Genomic DNA, 22,751 nt, shown 5'->3' with positions numbered 1-22,751 from the left:
ACCCTGTGCCAGTGCCTCGCCACGCTCACAGGGAAGAATCTCTTCCTAATACCTAACCTCTATTGTTCCCTGTCTTGTCACTGCAGTTCGTGACGAAGGATCCCCCTTCGGTTTCCCTGGAGGCCACTCTAGACACTGGAAAATGCTCCGAGATCACTGGAAAGGGATCCTCATGCAACCCTCCATTCCCAGTTTCCTCCCCCCTTCCACGCCTCGAATGGACGCGCCCAGCGCGCTGCCCCGGGGCGTGGGGCGCGCGTGTGGGCGGACCGTACCACTGTGCCGGCCGTGGGTGTGAGGGGCGGGCCGTACCACGGGGCCGCGGGCGGGAGGGGGGGGCGCGGCCTGTGCGCGAGGAGCCGTGTGGCGGCGCGCGGGCTCTCGGTGTCTCCGGCCGGACCGGGCCCAGCGCAGCCCCAGCCCCGTCACGGGCCCCGCCGCCCGCCCGCGACCCTGCCCGACCCCGCCCGGCCCCCGGCCCGCTCAATGCCCACGGTGAGGGGGCAACCCAGGGGCTTCGGGAGAACGGAGGGGAGCGGGGGAGGCTGGAGGCGCCGCCCCGGGAGCTGGGGAAGAATCCCGGGTGTGTTTGGAGGGGATTCCCTGCCTCGGGGGGGCCTCTCTGGCCTGGAGAGTCTCCTTAGGCCCTTCGGGTGGTTTGGAGGGGCTTTGTGCTCTGAGGGACGGTTTGGGAGGGTTTTAGGGTTGCAGGAGGCTGAGGCGTTGGTTTGGGGTGGGCTTGAGGGTGCAGGAGGCTCCCTGAGGGCTGAAGGGCTCGTTTGGAGGGGGATTTGGGGGCCCACGAGGCTCTGCCTGGGCCCAGGGGCTGCTTCGGGGAGTCCTTCCTGTTGTGGAGGAAACTCCCGGCCTGTTCGGTTTGTTTGGGGGGCTTTGAGGGCTCCCTGCGGGCCAGGAGGGGCTTTGGGGTCAGCTCAGACCTTGGGGTCCCTCCTCAGCTTGGGGGGCTGCTCTGGGGATCCCCGGGGGCTGGCTGGGGACAGTGATCCTGACCTGCAGCTTTGGGGGTCCCATTTCCTTGCAGGGCTGCTTTGGGGGTCCCCCATCACCTGTGGGATGTGGGGGGGCTCAGTGGCCACCCCTGCAGCTTTGGGGGTCCCTTCTGCCTGCAGGGCTGCTTTGGGGGTCCCCCATCACCTGTGGGATGTGGGGGGGCTCAGTGGCCACCCCTGCAGCTTTGGGGGTCCCATTTCCCTGCAGAGCAGCTTTGGGGGGTCCCCCATCACCTGTGGGATGTGGGGGGGCTCAGTGCCCAGCCCTGCAGCTTTGGGGGTCCCATTTCCCTGCAGAGCAGCTTTGGGGGGTCCCCATCACCTGTGGGATGTGGGGGGCTCAGTGCCCAGCCCTGCAGCTTTGGGGGTCCCTTCTGCCTGCAGGGCTGCTTTGGGGGTCCCCCATCACCTGTGGGATGTGGGGGGCTCAGTGCCCACCCCCAGCGTTGTGGGGGTCCCCAAGCCCCCCCCTTGCAGCCAGTTTTGGGGGGATGTTCAGGAAAGTGGGGGCATTTCCTGGGGGATTGAAACAGTGAGGGGACAGGGAGGCTGCAGGAGGGTTGAATTTGGGGTTTGCACCTGGTTTTTGAGGGGGTTTTATCTGATTTTGGGGTTTTTTCCCTGCTGTTGGGGGACATTTGGGTCAGTGTTTTGAAGGGAAGGGTGTTACTGATTCCTGTGTGAATGGGGGACAAGGTTGATAAAGCTGGGGATTTTTTTGGGGTGTGAGAAGGGAAGCCTCGAGGTGGTCTGGGAAGGGTAAAGGGGTTTTTTTTTTTGGTGTGTTTAGGGCTGTAAAAAGCTGGGGGATGACATTTCCCAGGCTGGAGGGGGGCAGGAAAGGAAGGGTGTCCAGGATGTGGTGGTTTTCCTGGGGTGGGAATGGGGGCAGGGCTGTGGGGCCGGTTTGTCTGGATAAAGGGCTGCCCTGTGGGATTTGGGGCTGGGAAAAGGGGGAGCCGATGGATTCTGGGACAGAAAAGTGACCTGCGGGAAGGTCTGAGTCAGGGAGGGGCGGATTCCTGGGCAGGGTCAGCTCGGGGCTGCTTCGGCTTGAGGAGGAGCTGAGCTTTGGGATTTGGGGCTTTGGAGCCCAGGTGAGGAAGTGCTGGAAGTGCTGGAAGTGGCTTCCTTCGGTCTCGTGGTGGTTCCTGGGTGTGATTAGTCACGATCTGCGTTTTCTCCCGGGGCAGTGTGTGCTCTCGCTGGTTTCGGGGTGAGGAGGAGGAGGAGGAAGGCAGAAATTTGGCTGTGAAAAGCTCCTGTATAAATGGAAACTCGCCTCGAAACTCCCCGAACGAAGCAGGCAGGGTCTGACTCAGAACTGCAGTTAGGATTTCAAGGAGAGGAAAGAAAAAAAATTTAAAAAAAAGAAAAGAAACCCACCACTAGCAGCAGCCAGAAAACTCTGTCTCCTTATGACTCAACATGTAGAAATACTTGGATTTAATCAGCTCAGCTGGAGTTAAGGTAGGAGTGAGGATGCACAGCCAGGAATGTGGGTCTTACTCAGGGTCTAGTTGTGATTTTTAATTAAAAAAAGAACCAAAACACCTCATAAACTTCAGGAAGATCCATCCTCCTCTTCCCCAGTGCAGAGCTCACACCTTTCCCTGTGGCAGGGCAGAGCTCAGGGTGCTCCCCTGGCTCCTGCCTGGACTTTGCCCCCTCTGGAATTCCGGGGCTGTTCCCTGTGGCAGATCCAGGGCAAGGAGCTCTGGGGGTGCAGGGCAGGCAGGAAAACCACCACATCCTGGACACCCTTCCTTTCCTGCCCCCCTCCAGCCTGAGAAATGTCACCCCCCAGCTTTTTACAGCCCTAAACACATTAAAAAAAAAACCAAACCCTTCACACCTCGAGGCTTCCCTTTCCCAGCCCAAAAAACCCCTGACAGAGCGGGTTTGGAGGTGGGGGAAGAATTCCCTGTGAGGTGATAAGGGATGGAATTCCCAGAGAAGCTGTGGATCCCTGGAAGTGCCCCAGGCCACCTGGAGGTGCTTTAACCCACCGTGATTCCAGCTGACGTTTGTGGGTTGTGTATTTTGGGGAGGAAAAACCCATTTTCAGGGGCAGAGAGCAGCTGTGGGTGCCTCTGGGTTCCTGTGGCAGCTGGGCATTCAGAGCACTGGCAATCAGCCCCGTGCCCTGGAGCTGCTCTTATTTCCTCTTAAATAACAATTACCAACCTCAGAGTCAGCCTGGTATGGGCTGGCAGCGTTTGGCTGATTGTGAGGGGCTCAGGGGGTGTGGAACCTTCCAGGCTGGCTCCCTGTTCCTTGCAGCTTTTTGTGGTCCCTCGTTTCTGTCTGTGCCCTGCTGAAAAGTTCAGCTCTTCGCCCTCAGCCTGGAAAGGGAGCTCTGCCCCTGAGAATGGGCTGGGCCTGGGAACAATTGGCACTTTGTGCAGGGCTGGGACATTTATCAGTCAGCCCCAGGCTCGCCTGTCAGCCTGGTTTAACTAACTCCAGCTCCAACCCAGCCTGGTTTAACTCCAGCTCCAAACCCAGCCTGGTTTAACTCCAGCTCCAAACCCGGCCTGGTTTAACTCCAGCCCCAAAGCCAGCCTGGTTTAACTCCAGCTCCAAAGCCAGCCTGGTTTAACTCCAGCTCCAAACCCAGCCTGGCTTAACTCCAGCTCCAAACCCAGCCTGGTTTAACTCCAGCCCCAAACCCGGCCTGGTTTAACTCCAGCCCCAAAGCCAGCCTGGTTTAACCCTCAGCCCCAAAGCCAGCCTGGTTTAACTCCAGCCCCAAAGCCAGCCTGGTTTAAACTCCAGCTCCAAACGCCAGCCTGGTTTAACTCCAGCCCCAAACCCAGCCTGGTTTAACTCCAGCCCCAAACCCAGCCTGGTTTAACTCCAGCCCCAAAGCCAGCCTGGTTTAACTCCAGCTCCAACGCCAGCCTGGTTTAACTCCAGCCCCAAAGCCACCCTGGTTTAACTCCAGCCCCAAAGCCAGCCTGGTTTAACTCCAGCTCCAAACCCGGCCTGGTTTAACTCCAGCTCCAAACCCGGCCTGGTTTAACTCCAGCCCCAAAGCCAGCAGAGGAGGATGTAAACTCGAGTTCTGGAGATGAGCTCGGTGCAAGTGACTCAGCTCTGCAGCTTCTGAGTGTTCTGGGTGATTTCTGAAGTTGCTTTCAAGTCCTGCTCGACTCGTTAATGGCTTTTGCTGCTGGGTTTGATATTTGGGGTGAGAATATTTAGGCTGAGCTGTTGATCAGGCAGGACCTTGTTTTCAAAGCCCAGCTTAGACAACTCAGCCCTCTGATTTTTAGGAAAGACTTATTGATGTCGCAAACAAATTGCCAAAAGGAATTTTTGATTTCACTTGCATATAATTCCGTGGCTTAAACAGGATTGTAGCTCAAGTTTTAATTTATTTTTTTTTTAGCAGTGCCTTTTGCTTTTGACTTCAAACACTTTTAGCAACTTCAAACACTTTGAGCAACTTTCAACTTTTTGGGCACGGAATGCAAATACCATTCCAAAATATCCTTTAAAAACTTAAGTGATGGGTGGGGAAGGTGTTTTGGTTTTTTTTTAAGAGTGTCAGAGCAGCATTAAGAGGGAAGAGCATGAAGCACTTCCCTGGAAGAGCTGTGGCAGTGTCCAGCTGCTTCCCAGTGTTCCCAGGGGGATTTTCCCATCCCTTCCTGTCCAGGGCTCAGCTGAGCTCTGCCTCAGGCCTGTCCTCCCCTCGGGCAGGTGACAATTGTCACCATTTCCTGACGTGTCACTCGAGGCTTCTTTGAGGGTTTCTTGTTCCTGCTGGGGCAGATCCGTATCTGCAGAGGAAGTGAGTGAGTCAGCCCCGAACTGGGAGGGACTGGGAGGGACTGGGAGGGAGCTGCAGCCGCCCCGCGGGGGTGGACAGGGTGGAACAGTGAAACTTTTTGACCTCACCCCTCTCCAGGCACGTGTCAGTCTGAGCAAGCTTCCTTCAGCCAGGAGTTCATCCAGAACCATTTAATTCCAGGGTTTTTTTTTTTTTTCTCCTGGAGAGGATGTTTTAGAAAATTTTGTATTTTTTTTTTGCTTCTGGCTGATTTGTGGTTTGGGTTTTAAGGCTCCTTTTGGAGGTCTCTGGCTTTTTTCACGTGGAAAATGTTGCAGGTGAAATATTTTAGCAGTGTAGGGATAGAGAGGGGAATTTCCAGGGAGAGGAAGTAAAACCTGCCATGGGCAGTGTGGCAGGAAAAGCCAAAATCCTGAGGCAGGATGGAAATCTGATGGGATCCATTCGTGGTGCTGAGTTCCCATGTGGAAATTCCAGAGATTTCACAGGAAAGGAAAATCCAGGAGTTCATGAGTTCAAGGTGGATCCTCCCTTGGAGGAACAAAACGATTTGGGATCCTCATCCTCCCTTGGAGGAACAAAACAATTTGGGTTTGTTCATCCTCCCTTAGAGGGACAAATTGATTTGGGATTGCTCATTTGGGATCACTGTCCTCCCTTAGAGGAACAAAACGATCTGGGATTGTTCATCCTCCCTTGGAGGGACAAAGTGATTTGGGATCTCATCCTCCCTTAGAGGAATGAAATGGTTTGGGATCCCCTCATTCTCTATTAGAGGAACAAAGTGATTTGGGATCCCTCATCCTCCCTTAGGATCACTCATCCTCCCTTAGAGTAACAAAGTGATTTGGGATTTCTCATTTGGGATCGCTCTCATCCCTTAGAGGAAAGAAATGATTTGGGATCCTCATCCTCCCTTAGAGGAACAAAGTGATTTGGGATCCTCATCCTCCCTTATAGGGACAAAGTGATTTGGGATCACTCATCCTCCCTTAGAGGGACAAATTGATTTGGGATTGCTCATTTGGGATCCTCATCCTCCTTTAGAGGAACAAAACGATCTGGGATTGTTCATCCTCCCTTAGAGGAGCAAAACTATTTGGGATTGCTCATTTGGGACCTCTCATCCTCCCTTAGAGGAACAAAATGATTTGGGATCCCTCATCCTCCCTTAGAGGAACAAAACGATCTGGGATTGTTCATCCTCCCTTAGAGGAACAAAAGGATTATTTGGGATTGCTCTTTTGGGATCGTTCACCCTCCCTTGGAGGAACAAAGTGCTTTGGGATTGCCCGAGGCTCTCCCCGGACCCTTTGAGTTCCCAGTGACAGATTGGCAGCCCGCTGTGCATCCTGTGCCCCGGGGCGCTGGAAAGGGGATCCCGGTGACCTTTGCAGGGATCCTGTTCTGCCATCCCTGCAGGCTGCAGCTGCTCTGGCCTGCTCCTCTCTCCTTTTGGAGCTGGCAATTCCTCACGCTGTCATTCCTTGGTTTTCCTTTCCCCTGGCTCTGCTGGGATCTCAGGTTTAGGGATCCTGAACTGGGCATTGTGGGTGTTTGGGATTTCGCTCCCAGCCATCTCCAGCTCCTGTCAAGGCAGGAGTTCATTTCTCTCCTGGTCAGCTCTTACCTTAATTAATTTATGCTGCTTAATTCCTGCCCTTCCCTGAGGTTTTCAGCTGAGTTTTGCCCATTTGAGAAGAAATTCCTCTCAAATTGACCTCGGATCAGGCTGGGAGTGAGGGGAGGGATCTGAGCGAGTGTTCGGTTAAAAACATCCCAAAATCCCTCCCACCTGCACGGGGGGACACCTGGATGGGGCAGGGGGCACCTGGATTGATCAGGTAACAGCTGGATGGGGCAGGTAACAGCTGGATGGGGCAGATAACAGCTGGATTGAGCAAATAACAGCTGGATGGGGCAGGGGGCACCTGGATTGATCAAATAACAGCTGGATGGGGCAGGGGGCACCTGGATTGATCAGGTAACAGCTGGATGGGGCAGGTGGCACCTGGATTGATCGAATGGCACCTGGATTGATCAGGTAACAGCTGGATAGGGCAGGTCACACCTGGATTGATCAAATGGCACCTGGATTGATCAGGTAACACCTGGATTGATCAAATGGCACCTGGATTGATCAGGTCACACCTGGATTGATCAGGTCACACCTGGATTGACCAGATCACATCTGGATTGACCGGAATTCCCGATGGCACCACCGGGAGCTGCCTCCAGGCACACCTGGCAGCTCCAGGCTGTTCACTCCCAGCTCTTTGTCCTGCTTTCCCTCTGCCAGTTTTTGCTTCCTCCCCGTCCCTTTTCTCCCTTTCTGAGCAGAGAATCTGAGGGTTAATTGGCTGGAAAAGCATTCCTTGTTTGCTGCTGTCCCCAGACCTGGTTACAGGTCGTTCTCATCAGTTCTCCTGGGGTTTTGAAGTGCAGATTTACTTGGGGGCAGAGGGAGAGAGGATTTTTTAAAATATTTACTTGGGGAAATCAGAAGCTGTAAACAAAATTTTTAATTTTCTTAATTAGTATCCTGATTTTTCTTTTCAAACTCAGGATCTGTCAGCAACCCAGACTTTAAAAATTAACCTTGTGTGCTGCATCAACTCCTTCTCCTGCTGGAAATAACTCTTTTTCAGGCTTAAATACAGTGCTTTATTAAAACCACATTTTTAATCACTCCTGAGCTAGCAGCTAATTAATACTTCAGGAATATTCCTTTGGGAAGAGGAGCTGGTGACTCCTTCCACTCTCAGCAGATGTGGAAATGAAATATTCCACTTCTTAATCCTTTGATAAACTGTTTGTCCAAGTGCCTTTTGAAAGAATTGGGGTGAAATTCCCTCTTGGATTCCAAACTGGCCCTGATTTGATGGAACTTCCAGGGCAAAACCAGCTCTGGGTGAGGCAGAAAATCCAGGAGTGGAAATTCTCCTTTCTCCTCGTTCTGCCCTTCAGTCATCAATAAAAACATTTTTGTTGGCCTTAATTAAGCTCTAATTGGGCTTTCACCTCTTAATTTTCAGTGATCTGGGAGAGAGTGAATGGATCTGGTGTGTTTGGAGGGGATTCCTCCAGGCTGAGGATAAAACATTCCAGGATTCCTGGTGGGAATTTTGGATTTCAGTCCCTCAGCTGCCTGGAGGTCTGGGGAGGTGATTGAAATCAGCTTTTCCCTGGCCTCTGGCAGCTAATTAATGTCATTTTTGGCACGGAGAGCTGCCCTTGAAGGGGATCATTGCTGTTCTTGGGGTGATTTGGTGGTGCTTAATTTGCAAGTGAGGCTCTCATTAAAGCCTGAGCTGGGCTGGGGGGGTTCATTCCTCATCATCCTCACCCAGCTCTGCCACCTTGACCTTCCCACTCCCCTCTTGGGCATTTCTGCCTGCAGGCTGGGATAAAATCCCTCTGATTCCAGCCCTTTTGCCCCTCAAAAAAAAGAGAATTGCTCCATCAGCAGCAATCCCTTGGCTTGGTTGTTTTTAAAAGTTGATCATTTAATGTTTAATTTAATATTTCAGTCCTGGTTTGAGGTGCACTCTCGTTTCCATCCCCCTGATTTTCATGGCTTTGTTCCATCCTTTGGTATTTTGGATTCTGCCTTTAAAGCCCAGGTCTGTAAATAGAGATAAGGCAGAGAATAACCCCAAGTTATTATGGTTAGAACTGAAATAATTGAGAATAACTAAAAGTTATTGCTGCTAAATGACCATTTGGCCATCACTTGGGAAGATTTCTGGGGGATATTTCCAGTTGGGTGAGATTTATCTGCCAGCAGGAGCTGAAATACACAAAAAATGGATTATATTACACAAAAAAATGATTATATTACACAAAAAATGGATTCTATTGTATTATTTTATTTATGATACTTCTGCTGCTGGGTTGATATTTTTGGGGTTGTTCCAGGCAGGTGGGGCTGTGCCTGTGACATTTCCATTGGCTTTGGGCTGGTCTCTGTCACCCCAGGACACCTCTGGGGAGGGGAACTCAGAATTCCTCAACCTCCAGGAGCAGGAATTGCAACAAATCCCAAGAGAATATTCACAATATTTATTGTGATCTATCAGGGCTTTGATTTCTTTGGTTATTTTGAAATGATTATTTTAATTTGAGTTTATTCACAATATTTAGGATTAGGCCTATCAGGACTTTGATTTATTTGGATTTTTTGAAATGATAATTTTAATTTGAGTTTAATCACAATATTTAGGATTAGGCCGTTGATATTATGATCAGGACATGGATTTATTGGGGTTTTTTTAATGGTTATTTTAATTTGATTTTCTCTGGGAGGATCCCTGCTGGGCCCAGCCCCCACCAACCCTTTCCCTCTGTTTTTCCCTATTCCAGGTGTTTCCATTATTTATGATTTAGCCTATCAGACCTTTGATTGATTGATTTTTTTATTGATAATTTGAATTTGATTTTTCTGGGAGGATCCCTGCTGGGCACAGCCCCCACCAACCCTTTCCCTCTGTTTTCCCCATTCCAGGTATTTCCATTATTTAGGATTATTTATCATTAGGCCTATCACAATATTTTCGATTAGGTCTACCAGACCTTTGATTGATTGGTTTTTTTATTGATAATTTGAATTTGATTTTTTCTGGGAGGATCATGGCTGGGCACACCCCCACCAACCCTTTCCCTCTGTTTTTCCCCATTCCAGGTGTTTCCATTATTTATCATTAGGCCTATCAAACCTTGGATTTATTTGGGGTTTTTTATTGATAATTTGAGTTTCTGGGGGGATCCCTGCTGGGCACACCCCCACCAACCCTTTCCCTCTGTTTTCCCCCATTCCAGGTGTTTCCATTATTTATGATTATTGATGATTAGGCCTATCAGACCTTGGATTTATTTGGGGTTTTTTATTGATAATTTGATTTTCTCTGTGGGTATCATGGCTGGGCACACCCCCACCAACCCTTTCCCTCTGTTTTTTCCCATTCCAGGTGTTCTGGTGGAGGATCCTTGGCACATTTATGGCGATTCTGAGCGTCAGGGCAGATTTCTGCCAGGCCCAGCACAGCAGCCTGGCTGCCAAGTGAGCTCAGGGCTCTGCCCTCGCCTCTCTGCTGCCACCATTCCCCTTTTCCTGCCCTCCAAGACTCCGGGAAGGCAGCGGGACCCGGCTCAGATTTATGGGATTTCTCCTGGCCCTTGGCAGCAGATTCCTGGCTCTGACTCTGGCCCTGCTCAGCACCAAGAGGAGACAAAGCCCTGCCTGACCTCACCAGTGCCTCCATGTAGGCCAGGCTGCCCTGCCTGTGCTCTGGGAATTTGGGGACTCTGAAGGATTCCACCCTGCCAGCACCTGAGCATTTGGAAGCAAAGCTGCTTTTCTAGGAGCAGAAATCCCCAGGAACAAAGGAACAAACCCATCAAAGCAGCTCTGATCAATCCCAGGCATATTACTGCTCTTTTTCATGGTTTCTGCTGTGAAACGTTCCCAAGGTCATTGATTTTTTTTTATTTTGTTTTATTTTCCTCCCTTTATTTTGATTTTTTTATTATTATTATTTTTTTGGTTTTTTTTTTTTTATTTTGGTTTTTTTTTTTGGCCCCTCACACAATTTCTTTGCCATTATGAACCGTCCAGCCCCCGTGGAAATTACTTATGAAAATCTGCGTTTCCTGATCACTCACAACCCAACCAATGCAACCCTCAGCAAGTTCATCGAGGTAAGGAGGCAAAAAATTCCCAAATCCCTCAAAATCCCTGGCCAGGAATTTCCTGACCAGTCCTTCCTCACCTCTGGAAGGAAATTTTTTAATTGAGAATTTTTTTAATTGCGAATTTTTTTTATTGAGAATTTTTTTTATTGAGATTTTTTTTTTATTGAGAATTTTTTTAATTGAGAATTTTTTTAATTGAGAATTTTTTTTTATTGAGAATTTTCTCCCCTTTTCCAGCCCTCTCTGCAATGGACATTCCTGTTAATTCTGAGGTGCAATTCAGCCCCAAAGAGCAGAGGAAATTCTGATTTCTGAGCAACTCCAGAGTGAACTGGAGCAGCTTTTGTTTGACCTGTGGTTCTTTATCTGGCTCTGGGTGCTACTTTGGAGTGTGCTGGGCTCTGTTCTGCTCCTCCCTGCCTCCAAATGTCAACTCTGGCTGAAGCCAACACACCCAGCCTTTATTTAAGAGGAGAAAAAGCTGCTTGGAGCATTTACAGCTATTTTAGTACTCTTAAAATTCCAATTTTACTCCTATAATTCCAATTTTACTCCTATAATTCCAATTTTTTCCCCCCATCTCCGAAACGTTTCTCATTTTTTTCTGTCCCTTGTAAATTTGATCCCTCTCTCCTTCCACGTGCACTGGTTTGGTGCCCTGAAAAGGTGGGAAATGTTGATTTTTCTGGCTGATTTTCTCCCTGAGGTGTTTTCCTTTCTCTCCCAGGAGCTGAAGAAGTACGGCGTGACGACCTTGGTGCGAGTTTGTGATGCCACTTATGATCAAGCTCCAATCGAGAAAGAAGGAATCCAAGTTCTAGTGAGTTGCCTTTAAAAAATGCGTGGGGAAAGCCCTGAAAATGGAAATATTTTGGCCAATTTGGGAGTGGGTCAGGGCTGTAAAATGTGCTGCCTCCAGATTTTTTTTTTTCCAGATAGGAGAGGGAAAAAATAGAGAATAAAAACAGGGCTGGGCTGCAATTCCCTGCAGGGTGGATTTAATTCCTTGGGCTGCCACGATTCAGAACACAAAATCAGGAAAAGCTGCAGGGTTTGGTTTGTTCTGAGAGGATTTTTGGGCACTTTTTGGCTTCTAATATTCCAATATTCCAATCTTCCATCTGCAGTATTTCCTTTTTTTTAAGAGGATTTTTGGGCACTTTTTGCCTTCCACAGGTGGCTCTGTCCATCTTCAGTATTTCTTATTTTTAAGAGGATTTTTGCAGTTTTTGCCTTCCAGAGGTGGCTCTGTCCATCTTCAGTATTTTCTTTTTTTCTGAGGATTTTTGCACTTTTGCCTCAGTCTTTTTTTTTTTTGAGATTTTTTGCAATTTGCCTTCCAGAGGTGGCTCTGTCCATCTTCAGTATTTTCTTTTTTTTGGAGAATTTTTGGCACTTTTTTCCTTCAGTATTTTCTCTATTTTTGAGGATTTTTTGGCACTTTTTGCCTTCCACAGGTGGCTCTGTCCATCTTCAGTATTTCTCTTTTTTAAGAGGATTTTTGGCACTCTTTGCCTTCCAGAGGGGTTGTGGTGGCTTTGTCCATCTTCAGTATTTTTATTTTTGGAGGATTTTTGCCTTGCAGTGCTGCCTTTCCTCATCTCCATGATCCAGGGGATATTTCCTTGTTCTCCTTTTCTCACTCCTTGATTTATTGGATCAGATTTTTCCCCTCTGTGTCCCCAAGTGCCACCACCAGGCTGGCACAGGGAGGTGACAATGCCCCTGCTGAAGGTGGGAATTCTTTGGGGCTGCCAATTCCAATATTTTTAAATAAAAACTTCTTTATCACCTCAAAATTCTGTCATTCACCACCTGTGTTGCCATTCCTGGAGCTGTTGTGCTATTCCAAAAAAAGTGAAAAAAATGATAAATCCCTTTCCTGCCTCTCCCCCTTTGTGCAATCCTGGTTTTTAATCAGTTTTGCACCTCAGAATTTGCTTTTTTTTGCCCCCTGAGCTCAGAATAAGCAAAAAAAATCCTGCAAAACTTTGCTGCAGTTCCACCCCTGGTGCCAGAATTATTTGAATTATTTTGTCCCTGTCTTTTATCAGTGCTGGGATGGATTCAGGCCAGCCCAGGAGTTGTGTGGATACCCTGGAAAAGATTTAATTTCAATTAAACACAGCAAATCCTCTTTCAGAAGCAGCTTCTAACCCAGCAGCTCTGTGGGGTGGGGTGGAAAATCCCATCAAAACCTTTCCTTAAAAAGAACAAATTCTGATTTCTGATCTTACTCCTGTGGCCTTTCCCTTTGCTGTGGTGTCCCAGATATTTTGAATTTTCCAAATGCTTTAACAAAGGATTTCTCTGCACTTTTCAGGCTCGGTGAATTAATCCAATATAAAATTATTTTTGATTATTGATATTTAATACATTATGGATTTAATGGGGGCTGCTCCTTTAGCAGCAAAAAAAAAGTGAATTTCTGCCATTATTTGAGCAACTTTCTGTTCATAAAAGTTTTATTTTCAAATAAAAATCACCCAGGGGATTGGGAACTGCCTGAATTCCTGGAGGAGCTGCTCCTCTGGGATTGGGAATTTTTGGGAGCAGCTTCACCCCCTGAGAGTGGGAATTTCTGGAGCACAAATGGGATTTTGGGAGGGTGCCACCAGCAGGGCTCTGCAGCGTTCTCCTCTCTCCGTGTTTATCTGAAATATTGATTTTCACATCATTTTTTAATCAAATGGCATTTCAGGGACAGGGATCTCTCACCAGTAAAATCCTTTATTGCAGAGTTCAGTGTGTCCCCTGCAGGGTCCCTGTGTCCCTGTGTCCCTGGGCAGGGTCAGTGTGTCCCCGTGCAGGGTCAGTGTGTCCCTGTGTCCCCTGCAGGGTCAGTGTGTCCCTGTGTCCCCATGCAGGGTCAGTGTGTCCCTGTGTCCCCTTGCAGGGTCCCCGTGTCCCCGTGCAGGGTCAGTGTGTCCCTGTGTCCCCGGGCAGGGTCAGTGTGTCCCTGTGTCCCTGTGCAGGGTCAGTGTGTCCCTGTGTCCCCGTGCAGGGTCAGTGTGTCCCTGTGTCCCTGTGTCCCCATGCAGGGTCAGTGTGTCCCTGTGTCCCTGTGTCCCCATGCAGGGTCAGTGTGTCCCTGTGTCCCTGTGTCCCCATGCAGGGTCAGTGTGTCCCTGTGTCCCCGTGAGCAGGGTCCCTGTGTCCACTGCAGTGTCCCTGTGTCCCCGTGCAGGGTCAGTGTGTCCCTGTGCAGGGTCAGTGTGTCCCTGTGCAGGGTCAGTGTGTCCCTCTGTCCCTGTGCAGGGTCAGTGTGTCCCTGTGTCCCTGTGTCCCTGTGCAGGGTCCCTGTGTCCCTGTGTCCCCGTGCAGGCTGGGACAGGGGTGTTTATGGGATGTCTCCCCTCAGGACTGGCCCTTCGATGATGGAGCACCACCGCCCAGTCAGATCGTGGAGGATTGGCTGAACCTGCTGAAAACCAAATTTCGGGAGGAGCCCGGCTGCTGCGTGGCTGTGCACTGCGTGGCAGGCCTGGGAAGGTCAGTGCCTGCAATGCCCTGGAGCAGGATTCTTTTAATGGAAATATGGATAAAGTATTATTTAGTTCATCATCACATTTATTATTCATTATCCTTGGTATTCTATTAATAAATTAAATATTATTATTATTATTATACTATATATATATATAGTTCTATTATATGTATACTATATTATACTATATATTTTAAGTACTATTATTATAATCATAATAAAATATTATTTATTTCATTATTAAGTTTATTTTCATTATTATTCTAGTATATTAATTAATAAATTAAATTATTATTATACTCTATATATAAAGTACTACTATATATATACTGTATATATATACTATATTATACTCTATATATAAACTACTATTATTATTATAATCTTAATTAAATATTATTTATTTCATTATTAAATTTATTATTATCAGTATATTCTAGTATATTAAATAATAAACTAAGGTATTAATATTATCCTATATATATAAAGTATTGCTATATATACTGTGTATATATATGTATATACTATATTATACAATATTATATATATAAAGTGCTATTATTATCATAATCTTAATAAATTGCTATTTATTTCATTATTAAATTTATTTATCATTATTTTTCCTATATTAAATAACAAATTAAGTACTATTATGATTCTATATATATAAAGTACTATTATATATAGTATATATACTATATCATATATAAAAAAGTACTATTATTATAATCTTAATAGATTACTATTTATTTCATTATTAAATTTATTAAAATTTATTATTCTAGTATATTAAATAGTAAATTAAAGTACTATTATTATTAAACTATATATATTTAAACTACTATTATATACAGTATATATATTATACATACTATATATAAAGTCCTATTATTATTATAATCTTAATAAATTATTATTTATTCCATTATTAAATTTATTATTTATCATTATTATTCCAGTATATTAAATAATGAATTAAAGTAGTATTATATATATACTATATATATATATACACTATGTATATTATATTATATTATATGTAAGTAGTGTTATTATAATCTTAATAATTATTATTTATTATATATTATTATTATTATTATTATTATTATTATTATTATTATTATTATTATTAAATTTTTTTTACCCTTAACTGACTTCTGAAATGAAGATCCCACAGCAGAAAATTCTACTTCTCCTTGCTCCTTGACAGAATTAGTTAAAAAAGAACAATATATAAATATAAAAAGAGAAATAGCTCCAAAAGAAAAAATAAAATGATATAAATACCTCTAAAGGCCCAGCTCAATCCACGCTCATTCAGGAGATGTCAAGAACCAGAAAAGTGAGCTAAACCCAGAATTATAAAAATTATAAACCCCACTAAAGAGCTGCTGTTGATTTTTATTTCCTTTGCAGGCAGAATCCCTCCAAAAAAAAAACTCAATTTACATCGGGCACGAGAATTTCTGTAGGAAATTCTGGGCGGAGAAACCCTTGGGCTGTTTCTGTGGGGAGAGGAATGGCTGGGCTGGGCTGGGCTGGGCTGGGCTGGGCTGGGCTGGCCTGGCCTGGGCTGGGCTGGGCTGGGCCGGGCTGGGCTGGGCTGGGCTGGGATTCGCAGTCTCTGTTCCTGCTCCTGAAGATCGATCTCCCCGCAGGGCTCCCGTCCTGGTGGCGCTGGCTCTCATCGAGTGCGGCATGAAGTACGAGGACGCCGTTCAGTTCATAAGGCAGTAAGTGAAAAATCTCTTTATTTTCCCCCAGGAATCTTTTATTCCCTCCTTTTAAACCTGCCCGAGCATGATAAGGAAGAGATTTGGGGGGTTTGATCCGAAAATAAAGAATATCGGTAAAATTCGGGTGGAAATGTGAGGGAAAAGCTCAAATATTTTGAATTTTGTGAGGTAAAAGTGTCTAGGCCGGACTTTAAAGATTGTTATTAATTAATGAGGATTAACAGGTGATCTTACTCTTTAAACTCTGGGTTTAAATGTAAAGAAAAAGCTCAAAAATTTTGTGACGTAAAAATGTCTAGCCCAGGACTCTAAAAATTGCTATTAATTAATGAGGATTAACAGGTGATGTCTCCCCTTAAAAATCTGGGTGTAAATGTGAGGGAAAAGCCCAAATATTTTGAATTTTGTGAGGTAAAAGTATCGAGGATGTGACTGTAAAAATTGCTAATAATTAATGAGGATTAACAGGTGATCTATCCCCTTAAAATCTGGGTGTAAATGTGAAGAAAAAGCTCAAAAATTTTGAATTTTGTGAGGTAAAAGTGTCTAGGCCAGGACTCTAAAAATTGCTAATAATTAATGAGGATTAACAGGTGATCTATCCCCTTAAAAATCTCAGTGTAAATGTGAGGGAAAAGCCCAAAAATTTTGAATTTTGTGAGGTAAAAGTATCAAGGATGTGATTGTGAAAATAGCTATTAATTAATGAGGATTAACAGGTGATCTATCTCCTTAAAATCTGGGTTTAAATCTGAAAAAAAAGCTCAAAAATTTTGATTTTTGAGGTAAAAATGTTTAGGCCAGGACTCTAAAAATTGCTGTAATTAATGAGGATTAACAGTAGATCTATCCCCTTAAAATCTGGGTGTAAATGTGAAGAAAAAGCTCAAATATTTTTTTCCCCATCAAAATTCTCGTTTTTAGTGCTGGAAAATTAATTTAAAATAATTGAAATTTTCAATATGAATAAATAATATTTGTAATTGAATATATTTTAACATATTTAATTATATTTAATATATTATATACTCTTTAATATATTATATATTGTTATATAATTTTTAAATTATATATTATATAGATATTAATTATGTAAATATTATAAATTTATAAATTTTAATTTTAATATATGTTCCCATAATATCAATATTTTGAATATTAAATATAAAACTATTATTGAAATATTAATTAGTTAAATGAAAACTAATCTGCCTGAAGTGAGCAAAAATTGGGGTTTTTTTTCTTTTATATCCACCTTTTTAATGTGTTTTTTTTTTTTTTTAGGAAAAGGAGGGGGGCATTCAATAATATTTATTACTGAATATATTTTGAATATTATTAAATATAAAAATATTGTTTAAATATTAAATTAAAATGAAATCTAATCTGCCTGAGGTGAGCAAAAATATGGGTTTTTTCCATTGATATCCAACTTTTTAAATGTTTTTTTTAGGAAAAGGAGGGGAACTATCAATATATTTATTATTTAATATATTTTGAATATTATTAAATATAAAATATAATTAATTAAAATGAAAATCAATCTGCCTGAAGTCAGCAATAAGGTGCTTTTTTTTCTTTTATAACCACTTTTTCTGGTATTTTTTTTTTAGAAAAAGTGGGGGGCTTTCAACAATATTATTGAATATATTTTGAAAATTATTAATATAAAATATTAATTAATTAAAATGAAAACTAATCTGCCTGAAGTCAGCAAAAAGATGTTTTTTTCCTTTGCTATCCACCTTTTCAATGTGTATTTTTTTTTTTAGAGAAACAGGAGAGGGAACTATCAATAATATTTATTATTGAATATATTTTGCTTATTATTAAATATAAAATATTATTAAAATATTAATTAAAATTAAGACTAATCAGCCTGAAGTCAGCAAAAAGATGTTTTTTTCCTTTGCTATCCACCTTTTCAATGTGTTTTTTTAGGAAAAGGAGGGGAGCTTTCAATTCCAAGCAGCTGCTTTACCTGGAGAAATACCGGCCCAAGATGAGATTGCGCTTCAAAGATGCCAACGGTCACTGCTGTGTTCAATAAATAAACACAAAAACCAAAATATTGATCTCAAAAGGAAGGCAGAAGTGAGCGGGGGGATCTTCTCTGGACTCTTGGCACCTGGAAATGTGAATCTGGAATCAAAAAACCAAAAAAGAAAGAGGAAAAAAAATGGCATTAAAATGAAATTAGTGGTGGAGTCAGTGCTCCTCAACCTCTGTCCTTAAAAAAAAAAAAGGGTGATGATGATTGAGAGGAAAAAACCCCAAAATTAGAAAAATTTATTATAATAATAATAATAAAAAAAGCCAATTAAGAGAAACATTTCAGTGAAGGATTGTTTTCTCCTTAAGCTGCAACCCGCAAGGAGAAAAGCAGTTTCTGAACCTTCTGTATTTTTAACTTTTTAAGAAAAGAAATAAAGTCAACTTTATGTCTAAGGAAAAGCAGCAGAGGAAGGAATTTTATTGAGGTGAGAAAAGCACCCCCAGCCAGGAATGTGAATTCCTGAGATGCGAATTCCTTTTTAAATCTTTAAAAAAAAAGGAAATTTTGGTTGGTTTTTAAGCGGGGACAGGAGGAGGAGCTGGGTGGGAACAGCCCGACAGCCTTAAGCCCCTTTTTGGGCACATCCCAGGGATTTTGGGGGTGTTTTCCATGGAATTCTGACTCCTGAGGGGCTTGAGCAGGACCCTCACTGCCTGACCCTGGGGTGAATCTGATTTTGGGAGTGTGTGTGTGATTCTCTGTGTCTGTCACTCCGATTTTTCCCAAAGAATTCGGCTGAAATGTTAATTTGAGACAGAAAATCCATCCTGGCACACAAGACTGATGTTCCAGAGAGTCCTGGGTGATCCAGACAAGGGTTTAAAATTAATTTCTCTGTCAGGAAGATGGAAAAGGCGTTTTTATTTTAATTTTTTTTGCTGTTGTCCACATTCCCAGCCTTGCTGAGCACAGGAAATTGGGATTTTGAGGGGAGGCCTCGCTCGGTGTGAGGGGAGATTTCTCAGCTGAGCCTCTGATTCTTTTTTATTGGGGTTTTTTATAAGAAGAATCCTAAATTCCACCCCAAAATCCTGACACACTTCATCAGCAAACCCTAAAAATTTGGATTTTGGGGGCTGTTGGGGTGTCAATTAAAGGATTTTAGGAGCAATTTTGGCCAGGCTGCTCCTACCAGGCCCATTTTTGATTTTGGATGCCCCAGAGGTTTCCTTGAGCACCTTCTCCTGGGTGATTTTCCATAATATCTGGGTTTTTTTTCCATGATATCCATATTTTTTTCCATAATATCCATATTTTTCCCACAATACTCAGCTTTGGAAGAGTTTGGATCCCCCTTGGTGATCACAGGAAATTGGGATTTTGAGGGAAGGCCTCGCTCGGTGTGAGGGGAGATTTTCTCAGCTGAGCCTCTGATTCTTTTTTATTGGGGTTTCATGAGGGAGAATCCTAAATTCCACCCCAAAATCCCAGCACACTTCATCAGCAAACCCCCAAAATTTGGATTTTTGGGGCTGTTGGGGTGTGAATTAAAGGATTTTAGGAGCAATTTTGGCCAGGTTGCTCCTACCAGGCCCATTTTTGATTTTGGATGCCCCAGAGGTTTCCTTGAGCACCTTCTCCTGGGTGATTTTCCATAATATCTGGGGTTTTTTTCCATGATATCCATATTTTTTTCCATAATATCCATATTTTTCCCACAATACCCACCTTTGGAAGGGTTTGGATCCCCTTTGCTGATCACAGGAAATTGGGATTTTGAGGGGAGGCCTCGCTCGGTGTGAGGGGAGATTTTCTCAGCTGAGCCTCTGATTCTTTTTTATTGGGATTTTTTGCAGGAAGAATCCTAAATTCCACCCCAAAATCCTGACACACTTCATCAGCAAACCCCCAAAATTTGGATTTTTGGAGATATTTTTGTGGGGCTGCCAGGGAACAAATGGAAGGATTTTAGGAGCAATTTTGGCCGGGCTGCTCCTACCAGGCCCATTTTTGATTTTGGCTGCTCCAGGACCGATTTTCTTCCTTTTCCTGGATAATTTCCCATGACGTACATATTTTTTCCATGACATCCCTATTTTTTTCCATAATATCCATATTTTTTTCCACAATATCCATATTTTTCCCCCTAATACCCAGCCTTGGAAGTGTCTGGATCCAGGTTTCGGGCCCTGTCCCCTCAGGATATTTTGAAATTTTGGTTTTTTTGGGCTGTACCTGCAGCAGGTGAGGTCCTCACCCTCCCTCCCCAGGATTTCTCCCTTTCCCAAACTCCTGCAGGAGCCTTTCCAGACCACAAGAAATGGATTTCAGGAATTCCAGCCCTCGGCAGGGATTTTATAAAGTGACGCAGGAAATGTCAGTTCTTGTCCAAGCCCCTCAGGTGAGCTCCCCAAACCCTCCCGGGTGTGTCCCTGCCTCCAGGCTCTGCTGGGTCCCCTCCTCCCTGTGGAATATTTGGGTTTTTCCATGGATCCAGGAGAGTTTTTTGGGGTGGGTGCTGCCCTGGGGAGGGAGGGAAATGGTGCTGAAATCTCAGTTTTGCTCTTTGCCTTCCCCTCCCGCCCTCAGAGCCGATAAAATGAGGAGTCAATAAAACCAAACCTTTCTGCAAAGCAAAAAAATGGAATTTTTAGCCAAAAGTTTCCTGGTTTTTTCAACCAATTTGTCAAATTCTGGAAGTCAGATTTATTTTCTTTAAAAAATAATTTTCTTTTAAAATTCTTTTCTTTAAAGTTCTTTCAAAATTCTTTTCTTTCAAAATTCTTTTCTTTAAAAATTATTTTCTTTTAAAGTTCTTTAAAATTTATTTTCTTTAAAAATTCTTTTCTTTTAAAATTCTTTCTTTAAAAATCCTTTCTTTAAAATTCTTTTAAATTATTTTCTTTAAAATTCTTTTCTTTAAAAGTCTTTCTTTAAAAATCCTTTAAACGTTCTTTTCTTTAAAACTTCTTTTCTTTAAAAGTTCTTTAAAAATTCTTTTCTTTTAAAAATTCTTTTCTTTAAAATCTTTTCTTTAAAAATTCTTTAAAAATTCTTTTAATTTCTTTATAAATTCTTTTCTTTAAAAATTCTTTCTTAAAAAATTCTTTCAAAATTCTCTCCTTTAAAAATTCTTTTTCAAAATTCTTTAAAAATTCTTTCTTTTAAATTTATTTTAAAAATTCTTTTATCTCTTTTTTAAAAAAAAAAAGAGAAATACAGTGGAAACGGACCTTGAGCCAGCCCAAACAGCTCTGACCTTTCCTGGACAAAGCTCGACCTGGCAGCTCCTGAATGAGGGAATTGTTTTGGGGTGAAAAAAGGGGAATTTTGGGGTCCTGAATACCAATATTTCCTTTTCCCTTAGCACTGAAATCCTGCTGATCAATTTAATTAATTTAAATAATTCCAGGTGCTTTTTTCCCCTGGATTTTTCACAGAATTGGAGCTGTTTAATGTATTTAAATTAATTTCAGGTGGTTTTATCCCAGAATTGGAGCTGTTAAATATATTTAAATTAATTTCAGGTGTTTTTTTCCCTGATCATGATCAGCTTTGCTCTGCTGCCACCTGAGAAATCTCCTCCTTCCAAATGGGTTTGGGATTTCCAACATTTAGCAGATTTTTCCCACTCCCTGAACAATTTTTTGCTCCTTGTTGGCTGTGAGAAAATGAAACCCTGGAAGTTCCAGCTCCTCTTTTTTACCTTTTCTTTGTTTTTTAACCCCAAACTCTTTGTTTTTCCAAATATTTGGGGTTTTTTTTAATTACCATGCCTGAAAGTGAAATGTCCTGCTAATTAAAGGTTATTTAGGAGAAAAATTAGCAGGCCCTTAATTGGAGCTGAGATATTCCTGAGTGATAGGAATCATTTTTTTCTCTGGATCTTTGGTTTTTTCACCAAAATCCAGGCAGCTGCTGGTGCTGGAATTTAATTTATATTACTTCTTTTATTTCCATTTAATTTATATTTTATTATACATTAAATATTTTATTAATTATATTTTATTATAAATTAAATAGGAAATGTAAATTAGGTAATTTACATTTCCCATTTTATTTCATTTGCATCACTTAAAATTCTGGGTTTGGATATTTAATTTATTTCTATTTTAATTTATTTCTATTTAATTTATATTTTATTAGAAATTATTTGATTTCATTTATATTTTATTTAATTTCTAGCCCTTAAAATGCTGGGTTTGGAGCAATTGAGGCTGATGAGCAGAGTGGGAGCTGCAGGAATCTCTTCAGAGAATTCCAGGCTGGAATTCCATTGGGATCAGCTCATTCCAGAGGCTCCAAGCAGCCCAGGATGCTTTAAAATAAAAGAGAATCAATCATTTAATCTCATTTTAACTCTTGACCAGCTCTGGGAATCCGGTCCTAAAAAATGGAGCATCCTCTGGAAAGGGGGAAATTGGGAATTTGGGATGTGGGACCCTCTGGAAAGGGGGAAATTGGGAATTGAGGATGTGGGACACCCTCTGGAAAAAGAGGGAATCTGGTCCCAAAAAGTGGAAATGGGAAGTCTGGGAATTTGGGATCTGCAGCTTCTGTGGAAGGAGGGAATCTGGGAATTTGGGATGTGGGACACCCTCTGGAAAGAGGAAATTGGTTCCAGGATCTGGGACATCCTTTGGAGAGAGGGAATCTGGTCCTGGGATATGGAACACCCTCTGGAAAGGGGGAGTCTGGGAATTTGGGATGTGGAACACCCTCTGGAAAGGGGGAATCTGGGAATTTGGGATGTGCAGCCTCTGTGGAAGGAGGGGAACTGGGAATTTGGGATGTGCAGCCCATGGAGGGAGGGAATCTGGCAGCTGAGATTTCCACATTTCCTCACATTCCCGTTGTCCTGGGAGCAGGGTGACACCGTGTGACACCCGTGTGACGCCAGTGTGACACCCGTGTGACACCCGTGTGACAGCCACGAGCTGTGGCCGTGGTTGCCAGGCCAGGTGAGCCCTCTGTGCCTGCCCAGGTGATTTATCCTGCCTGAAAGCTGAATCCAAGGTTCCTCTCCCTTTAT

At 43.4% G+C, this 22,751-nt stretch overlaps 1 protein-coding gene and 1 long non-coding RNA gene across 4 annotated transcripts; one reads left to right on the top strand and one right to left on the bottom strand.

Annotated features, from left to right (window-relative positions):
- Positions 1-332: 332 nt before the first annotated feature.
- On the top strand, positions 333-17,930 carry PTP4A2 (protein tyrosine phosphatase 4A2). 3 transcript variants are annotated; one of them, XM_050983435.1, is made up of 7 exons: positions 333-495; positions 9,777-10,278; positions 10,424-10,506; positions 11,228-11,320; positions 13,862-13,992; positions 15,646-15,720; positions 17,665-17,930. In XM_050983435.1, exons 2-7 carry the CDS (start codon positions 10,251-10,253, stop codon positions 17,771-17,773), a joined length of 519 nt encoding a protein of 172 aa, XP_050839392.1. In that variant the 5' UTR covers positions 333-495; positions 9,777-10,250; the 3' UTR covers positions 17,774-17,930. The 3 variants fall into 3 exon arrangements, with proteins under 3 accessions (XP_050839392.1, XP_050839394.1, XP_050839393.1); XM_050983437.1 differs by lacking the exon at positions 17,665-17,930 and adding an exon at positions 17,177-17,228; XM_050983436.1 differs by having other exon boundaries at positions 334-495; positions 9,777-10,506.
- Positions 17,853-20,417, bottom strand: LOC127060412 (uncharacterized). The gene is made up of 2 exons (XR_007779420.1): positions 19,448-20,417; positions 17,853-19,051 (listed from the first exon to the last, which is right to left on the bottom strand). It is a non-coding gene; the product is annotated as an uncharacterized LOC127060412 (long non-coding RNA).
- Between the last annotated feature and the right edge of the window lie 2,334 nt (positions 20,418-22,751).

Source organism: Serinus canaria, chromosome 23 (genome assembly GCF_022539315.1).
Source record: "Serinus canaria isolate serCan28SL12 chromosome 23, serCan2020, whole genome shotgun sequence".
NCBI classification, from domain to species: Eukaryota; Metazoa; Chordata; class Aves; order Passeriformes; family Fringillidae; genus Serinus; species Serinus canaria.
The sequence above is the reverse complement of the archived record's forward strand: the minus strand, read 5'-3'. Positions and strand labels throughout refer to the sequence as shown.